Source organism: Hevea brasiliensis, chromosome 15, assembly GCF_030052815.1.
Source record: "Hevea brasiliensis isolate MT/VB/25A 57/8 chromosome 15, ASM3005281v1, whole genome shotgun sequence".
In the NCBI taxonomy this organism is placed as follows: Eukaryota; Viridiplantae; Streptophyta; class Magnoliopsida; order Malpighiales; family Euphorbiaceae; genus Hevea; species Hevea brasiliensis.
This window is the reverse complement of record NC_079507.1, coordinates 70,504,121-70,513,455: the sequence shown is the minus strand read 5'-3', so window position 1 is coordinate 70,513,455 and position 9,335 is coordinate 70,504,121. Positions and strand designations below refer to the sequence as shown.

The 9,335-nt window shown below is 36.2% G+C and overlaps 1 protein-coding gene across 1 annotated transcript; it reads right to left on the bottom strand.

Moving 5' to 3' along the window:
• Nucleotides 1–1,300: 1,300 nt before the first annotated feature.
• On the bottom strand, nucleotides 1,301–8,374 carry LOC110659376 (probable leucine-rich repeat receptor-like protein kinase At2g33170). Its single transcript, XM_021817292.2, has 3 exons — nucleotides 7,805–8,374; nucleotides 2,818–5,808; nucleotides 1,301–2,024 (listed from the first exon to the last, which is right to left on the bottom strand). Exons 2-3 carry the CDS (start codon nucleotides 5,777–5,779, stop codon nucleotides 1,645–1,647), a joined length of 3,342 nt encoding a protein of 1,113 aa, XP_021672984.2. The 5' UTR covers nucleotides 5,780–5,808; nucleotides 7,805–8,374; the 3' UTR covers nucleotides 1,301–1,644.
• Nucleotides 8,375–9,335: the final 961 nt, after the last annotated feature.

The following is a 9,335-nucleotide window of genomic DNA, read 5'->3' as shown; positions in this document are numbered from 1 at the left end:
TAATAATTTATTTTAGATTAACACACCAGAGCCTACTTTTTCATATACGTACCCACTCATGTGAAGAGGGGAAAAATTAATAAGAGCTGGCAAAAAGTAGTGAACGATGACCAGCAAGAAAAAGCCTCGCCAGTTTGTTGATATCTTCCATGTTCTTGCAATATTGACCATCTTGTTCGCAGCTGCAATAACAAAAACGAAGGCTGACTACCATCATGGAGACACCAGTGTTCACGTCATGAATGCGTTGCCTAAGAGCTAAGAAGCCATGCATATTAGCTGCTCCTCCAAGAATACAAGTCTTGAACATCAGGAGCTGGGTGCTGGTGAGGAATAGCGATGGAAAGTCGAAGAAAGATCTTTGTATGTGTGTTATTCAGTGTGGACACGCTTGTTTCAGAGATGGCATGCGTTTCAGCCACGCAGAGATGAGAATCATAGAGAGGTGTTTTGGGTGGTGAAGGAAGATGGGTTCTATCTTAGCTGGGATAAATCCACTTGGGTGAGAAAAGCTGTATGGGAATCCGAGTGATTTTGGAACGAAAATTTATACAATATAGGTGAAATAGTAAAAGAAGAACATTTACCGTCTTTATTGACTTGTCATTTTAATAAAATTTCTGTCAAAATGATCTTATTTTACATATTCCTTTATTTTTCTTATTGAAAAGTTTATTTTATGTGTAAAATAGGAATTCCCACTTTATATAGAAATTACGTATCAATCACAATTTTCTTTTCTGTTTCACAATAGGAATTCTTTCTAGCTATATTTACTTTTGTTAATAAAAAAAATTAATATTGAAATAGATAATAAATTTCTTCCCACAAATAATAATAATAATAATAATAATATTTTCTTTTCTTTTTCTTTCTTAAAAAATTTGAATTTTGAAAAAGAAAATTTTATTTATTTTATACATGAAATGAACTGTAAATGATCTTAGCAAAGGGGATTTATATATATATAAATGTCCTCATAATTATTGTTGGATTATAAAACGCAAAGGCAAATTTGTGTGGACTAAGGAAAAACATTTTTACAATGATGTCCATGAATGAATGAATATTTTTCAAGGATTTATATTCCACTCCCTCTTTTTGCAATTTTTATCAGATTGATGTGTGATTTGCTAATTATTTTTATTTTTATTTTTATTTTTTCTAATTATATATATTTTGTTTAATAATTTTATCAAATTTTGAGTTCAGCTGAAAGCTAAAATCATGCAATGTATGTAATATGATACTGAAAGCTTCAGACTTTTTCATATGCTATTTCAGTAGCATTACATATAAATACAATGGCAAAAGCATTTTAACTTCATATATTAGATTGCAAAATCAAGAGTACCTATTATGATATTATCCAGATTTACTAAGAACAAAAATAATAAGTACCAGCTGTTGAGTTATGATAACATCTGGATCTTTGAGATACATGTATAATGGTACTTCCATCTGTACAGAAGTGTTGCTATACTCTAGTAATTGCAAGAGGAAATATAGAATGTGGGAGTAACAATGATCTCACTCCCAATGAGTAACAGAAAAATCCAGTAATGCTATTTGCTTATAAAAGAATGTACAAGATACCACCATTTGCTGTTGCAAATAATATGGGGAGGAAATGGTAGCTTACTTTCATGAAGAATCACCCTTCAGTGGAAGATCATAAATTGTAGACAAAATGAAGTTCCCTTCTCGCTCATTAGACCCAATAAGCATCAATACAACTTCCCGCATCGATGGCCGGTCAAAAGGTGACATGCTTGTGCACATCAAAGCAATTTTCATTACACTAATCATGTGATCAACAGTACTTTGATCTTTGAGATCTAATCTACTGTCAAGTATTCCAGGTGTCAATGAGTGGTTGTGAACGTAATCTCTCACCCAAGTGACAAGATCACCTCCTTGATCTAGTGGCTGTACAGGAGTTAGACCAGTCAGCAGTTCCAACAGAACAACTCCATAGCTATAGATATCGCATTTTTCTGTTACTTTCATTGTGTACGCATACTCTGCCATGAAGAAGAGGTCAATTAGAGGTCAGTTTGAGAGAGACAATTTCAGAGATCACGTTCCACAACTTTCAATATTTATTAACCAGAAAAGTTTGCAATGAGAGACACTTGACCTATATTATGGACCATGAGACCGCATACACATACCCTTAAGAAAACTTTCAAAATTTGTCACAGATGGGGTTATCTAGAGGATGAAAATTCCACTTGGTAGTAAAACGAACATGCAATGATACAGAATCTCAAATTTTATGTTTTATGGTGTTTCATGTCCAACAGATGAAAATTTTAATCTAGCTAAGGCCAAAAGCTGTTATCTATGAGCCTCACTTCAAGTTTGTTATGTTTTCTCAAAGCAAGAAAAAAGTCTAAGGTTCAACATCCAGTTAATGCATTTCCTCAGTATGTAAAGGGAGATTGAAGAACAAAAGGTTTATCTAGAAACTAATCTACATATGCAGGAATTAGGGAAGTGGGAAAGAGCAGTTAACAGCAAATGACATCTTATTGTATTAATGCAAACACAAATAAAAGATCTAGTTTGCCTCGCATTAAAAAAAGCAGAAGTAAGAACAACTAATCACATTTAAGTAAACAAACCCCCAATGTTTTAAGTGCCTAAGACCCAAAAGTTAACTCACAGATAAATGTAAGCCAAAAAAGATAAGTGTGTGTGTGTGTGTGTATTTTAAAGAACTTAGGGCCTAGCTCTTTTTTATCCTGCCCTACATTGAAATGCTGTCCTACATATTGATGGTTTTATTAAAATCTGAATGGGGCAAGAACATACCAGGTGCAATGTACCCATATGACCCTGCAACTGCTGACATTGATTTAGACTGAGGCATGTCAACTACTTTAGCCAAACCAAAATCACCAACATGGGCTTCAAATTTATCATCAAGTAGAATATTATTGGACTTTATATCACGATGAATAATTCTTGGTTTGCAGTCATGATGTAAATAGGCAAGACCTTCAGCAGCTCCAAGAGCAATCATGAACCGCGTTGGCCATTCCAAGCTGCAAGAAGGCCCATGAAGCAGTTCACCCAAACTACCCCTAGCCATGTACTCATAAAGAAGCAGATTGGAGCCCTGGTGATAGCAAAATCCATAAAGCTTCACAATGTTCCGGTGCCTGATCTTTCCAAGAGTCAAAATCTCAGCCTGAAAACTGTTCTCTATGTTGCTCCCCTCTTTGTTAGATGCTAGTCTTTTCACTGCAATGGTTTGTCCGGTATGCACAACTGCCTTGTAGACTGTTCCACAAGCTCCTCTTCCTACAACATAACTATCATGAAAATTGTTTGTGGCCTCAACCAGATCTTGTAAAGTGAATCCCTCCCTAGGATGAAAATAGATATCTGATTCTGGAGATGAACTCTCAATGTCACGTACAGAAGGAACTGTCTCAGCTGGGCGTCTCATGAAATATAGTATTACTGCAATTAGGATCAGAGAAACACCACCAACACCAGCTGCAACAATTGTGATAATTCTACCCCGACGAGCATCTATGCTTTTCAAAGGAGGGACAGAAGCAGAAAATGAATCTCCATTGCAATAGCCAAGATGCCCACCACAAAGCCCATTGTTCCCTTGGAAACTGCTAAATTCCATGTTCTGAAATAGTGGTACTGAAGGTAAGGGTCCAGTAAGGTTATTATATGAGAAGTTGCACCCTATTAAACTTGAAAGACTTTCAAATGTTTTGGGAATTTCACCAGTCAAATGGTTATTATTGAGCAGAAGGAATTCCAATAAATTAAGATTACCCAGCTCTGGCGGTATGCTTCCAGTAAGATTATTATTACTGAGATTCATTGCAATCTGCAAGCTTGAAAGAGAACCCAACTCTGGAGGAATTTCACCAGAAAATAAGTTGCCACCCATCTGCAATTCAGTCAAATGAGAGAGATTTCCCAATGCTGGAGGTATAGTTCCAGAGAATTTATTTTCTGAAAGCATGAGAAGCTCTAACTGCAGAAGGGTTCCAACCTCTTCTGGTAAAGCATCTACAAAGCTGTTGTGGCTGAGATCAAGTCGTTGAAGCATCTTACAGTTAAAAATTTCAGGTGGAATCTGTCCTCTGAGCAAATTAGACGAGACATTAAAAGTCACAAGTTGAGACAGATTACCTATTTCCTTAGGCAACTCATTAGTAAAGTAATTGTTTGCAATATGAAGCCTCTGCAACTTTTGACAGTTGCCAATGGCCTCAGGAATTGGACCAGTAAACTTGTTCTGATCCAATTCAATAGCAGAAAGGTTTGTCAATTTGCACAACTGTGAAGGGAAGCTACCTGTAAGCCTGTTTCTAACAATCCGAAGCTGTACCAATGATCTGCAGTTCAAAATCCCAGCTGGAATGTTGCCATAGAAATTATTTGCCTCCAGATTCAGCAACATCAGGTTAGAATGTCGACAAAGATGAGAAGGTATTCTTCCTGTCAGATCATTGTCTGAAAAATCCACCACCCAAAGTCGACTGTAAAGCCCAAGCCCCTGAGGAACACTGCCACTAAGAGAGTTATTGAAAAGCTGTAGTTGAATCATTTCTGTCATGTACTGAAAACCAAAAGGAATAGGACCTTTGAGATAATTAATTGAAAGGTCAAGCTTTGTCAAGTTCCTCAAGCTACTAAGTTCATTTGGTATGACACCAGTAAGCTGATTCTGGAAGAGGTACAGAAGATGCAGATCCTTTATCTTACTGAACTCAGTAGGGATCTCCCCGGTCAAATAATTCTCTGAGAAATCAATTTCTGTTGCCATAGATAAATTCCCAATTTCTCTTGGAATGGTTCCATTTAACTCATTTCTGTATAGATAGAGTTTCTTCAGAAACTTCATGTTCCCAATTTCCACTGGTATTGGTCCTACAAGATTGTTTGCATACAAAGCAAGCGTCTCAAGGTTTTTACAGTTTGCAATCTCTTTTGGGATGAATCCAGTGAGTTGGTTACCCCACAAAATTACTTCCGTCAAACTCCCAAGCATCCCAAATTCTTTTGGCAGTTCCCCTCCTATGGCATTTTGGGCAAGACCAAGCAATTGTAAACTTTGACATCCACTTATTTCAGCTGGAATGCTACCAGAAATTCCATTCTGCCCTGCACGAAAGATTTTTAAGTTCTTGAGATTCCCAATAGAATGAGGCAATGGGCCAGTCAGATTGTTGGTGTAAGCCACAACCTCAATCAAAGAAGACAAATTCCCAAACTCCACCGGGAAAGAACCAGATATTCTGTTATTGCATATATTCAAACGCTGAAGAAGAGACAAATTACCCAGTTCAGCAGGTAGTTGACCACTAAACTGATTATTGTTCAGAAACAGGTATTGCAACTTTGAACAATTTCCAATGGTGTTAGGTATATATCCGGTAAGCATATTGTAAGAAAGATCAAGATATGTTAGGTTGACCAAGCCACCAATGCTGGGACTCAGAATCCCAGACAAATTCATGCCACTTAAGCTGAGAGACTGGACCACGGGCTCATAATCAGAAGTGCAGTTCACGCCAATCCACCCACATGGTGTCAGGTCAGTGGATTTCCAGTTATTCAAATGATCAAGTTCATCGTGAAGGCCATTCTTTAGATCTAGGAGGTACTGCCCCTCAGAATTCAACCCCTCAGAAGCATAAACCAATAGCATGGTGACGAGCCAAAATCCTGTAAACCCTGCTTCAAAAGTTCTCCTTGATTTGATATGTGCTGACATTTTATTATCCCTCAGCTTTATCATGATTATAGCATAATGAGATACTTTCAAATCTGCACAGATATAGCTACTTCAGATAGGAGTTGCCAGAGAACATTCAATAAAATGCTAGTAAATTTTATGACTAAGATCAATTGAGATATGAACTGATGATAAGAATATCTTCTAAAAAGAGAGCTGTTTAACAACCCGCTCAAACTCTGCAAGAAATTCAAGAACAACTGTGCAAATATATAGAGTGACAAATTAATAATATCACAACAAATTTTCAGTATACAAGGAATTGGCCAAAGGCCAAATTGGCGCCTCAATTTAGTACAAAAGTTAAATAGGCCACTAATTTTTTTTTTTTTAAAATCAATCAAGCCCGTGAAAATCAGCCATTTGTAAGCCAAAAGTCGTCTATTGCTCTTGCACTGTATCTCCCCTCCCCCTCCCCCTCTATGGCTTATTGCGAATCCATGGAAATCCTTTCCACTGTTTCTGCTTGATAAGAAGTGAGCTGCGCAGCTGATGGACTACTACAAGTTGAGAACACAAAGATTGCAGTGATTAATTCCTAATTTCTACTCCAATGACTGGCATAGAGTAGAGCATTGTGATTTATGGTTATATACTCAAATGGATAGGATTTTGAAGGGAAAGAGAAATTACATATTGGGTATGATTAGGAAGATTAAGGCATCTGTGTGCAACATATTGCTAATGGATTAGAGTTCCTACTGATCACTCTTGCTTTTCTTGTATTAAGTTGTTCAATTTGGCTGAATTGTTTGTGTGATTTATTTTCTCCCCCTTTTTTGGAGTTTTCTTTTCTCTTGGTCTTTATTAGACCTCAAATTGTTGTTTAATGGCGGAATTAGTAGGTCCTCGATTGTACTGCTGTTGTAATAGTCAAAACCATGTTTTCTAGCTGTTTGTTACGGAAATTAATAGATCATGTTTTAACTGTTGTATTCCTTTATGTGATGTGGTATTTTGTATACATATGATCATTTGGTTGAAATAACTAAACCCTTGTATGACAAATTGTTATTGCAATTCTTTTTATTGGAGGTTTCCTTTCTTAAATTTCTGTTTTCTTGATGGGTTTAAGAGGAATGAATCCTCAACTAGGGTCACCTTAGGTGTAACAACTGGTTTTTCCAGTGAAAACAACAATAACGAGAATATATATCATTTTGATATGTTTCGTTAAATCATGTATTGCAGGTCTGATCTAGTTAGGCTCCATTCAATGTTGTGCTTGGAAGGCTAAAAAACTTGTTTGAAAATGCTTTTGGAAAAGCATATTGAAAAAAGCAGTTTAAAAAAGTTATTTTACTGTTTCCAAGTTCTTATAACTAAAAAATATGTCAAATTAAAATTTAAAGGTCTTTAATAAACATAATTAAAGGTATCTAATAAATGTTTTTAAAATAATAATTTTGTCAAGGGCAGCTCAAACAACAATGTGAAACAGAGACGCAGGAAGTTCCTTTTTATTCTCAATTTCTGGAGGTAATTTTTTATGGTATGAAGTTACTATAAGAATATTGTTTTGTTCAACAATCTTTCATTGAATGAGAGAGAGAGGGGCAGAACAGAAGATTGAACGAAAGAGAGGTAGAGAGGGAGGAAGAGCTTACAGAGAGGGGGAAGAAAAGAATGAAAGGATTAGAGTGCTTGACTTGAATTTTCCGTTTAGACTAAAAGATGTGCAACTCTGATGGTTTTTGGGTTAATTTGAGCTTTTTGGCCTAAGGAACTCAAATGCATATAAAGTACAGTGAGGAACTATAATTCCTAGCAAAATCAAAATTCAGCTATCCCACATTCAACAAACCAATTACACATTTAAGTAACAAACCCAGAAATTCAGCCCCCAAACAAGTTGGAGGAATTCAAGGACACACGCAGGAGTAAAACAACTCAGCAAGGCAATAACTGTAAATTTAGAAACCAAACTAACCATAATCACCATTTTCACATGCATAACTCATATTGAACCTTCAAAGAAGCAACTTTAAGCAAACAAATAAACCAGCAGTACGGAAAAGAAAAAGTAACCTGTTTAAGCCAAATGATCAATCAATCACTCGTCAAAGAAGACACAGTAAAAGCAACAACTGCACCACTTCGCTGTTACTCCTTGAGACCACAGGGAGAAAGAAACTGTGGAATTCATTAATCGACAGAGAAAACCAAAAGCGAACCCAGTTCACCTTTCGCCACAAATGGTGGGGATCTTCGGATCTAAGGTCCAAGATTTTGGACCCAGAAGATTTAATAAAAAAAAACTCTTACACTCTTTCCTCTTGGTTATGAGAAACAAAACAAACAACCAAAAGTGCAACGAAACAAAAAAGAGAGATTTTTTGTGGTTTCGTATTAGAGACATTGAAACGAAACGAAAGCAATTGAAAAGGGACGAACTTTAGCTCGTCCTTGGAACTTTAATGGCCGACAAGCCATACTCTCATTTCCTCTCTGTATATACACCTTTCCATCTCCTTCTTTTCTCTCCATGTGCCCAATATATATGGTAATGCTATATTGCTGTTCTCTCTCTCTCTCCCCCTCTATGTATATATCTGCAGGAGTGGGGAATGGTGGGCTTGGCTGGCTAGCTAGTTTAAGTTTCTTTCTTTCTCTTTTTTCGTTGTGTGTAGGTAACTGTTGAGGCAACTTTGAATTGAGGAGAAAAGTTCTTTTTTTTTTTTTTTTTGGTTTGTCTAAAGATAAAATTTTGGATTTTGGTTTGATTGTGACAAATCACCTTGAATTATTCTTAATACTGACAAATCACCAATTACTTAAAAAATCGCAACGGTCCAACCGACCTTCTTCTTGCCTCTTTTTCATCAATTCAAGCTAGATCACATTCCATTCCCATAAAAAAAGAGGGCTAATCACATTTCATTTTCTAACAATCTTGGGGTTAATGTGAGAGTCAATAGGATTTCATTCCTTTTCTTTACTTTATTCCTTTTAAAAGAAAAAAACGATGTCGTTTTACTTTTGTTTTGGCTTAAATTATTTATTAGAACCTTTTCGGATGAATTATAATCAGTGTGAAAAGTTAAGAGGTTATTTAACTATTTTCAGGAAAGAGGATGGCAAGACCCAAGATGGGACTTCGCAGTGGGCCCTACATCATAGAAGTCGACCCACTAATCTGTAGATATGGACCCACAAACTGGGTGAGACATCTCCCTCAGCGGCTCAGCCTCAGCCTCAGCCTCAGCCTCAGCCGTCCAGCCATTGACCATAATGTCCATATCAGACGGTTCACTTTTTGGGGTTATCAGTAGCAACTAACCCTCTGTTTAGAGGAAAGTTTTGAGAGATTCTTTTTAAGATTTAAAATTCTTAATTTATATTTGGGAGAGTTTTTTTTTTTTTTAAATCATTGAAAATTTTCACTTAATTTAATATATCCAAAAATTTTTAACCCAAAAATAAGATCAGCACTTGTAAGGTAACTAGGAATGAGGCGTCCGTGAATTAAAAGGATATTTAGTTTATATGTTGAGTACAGTTGATAGATATTTATAAGTAAATTATAGTATTTAACAAGCTTAAAAAAATAGAATTAATA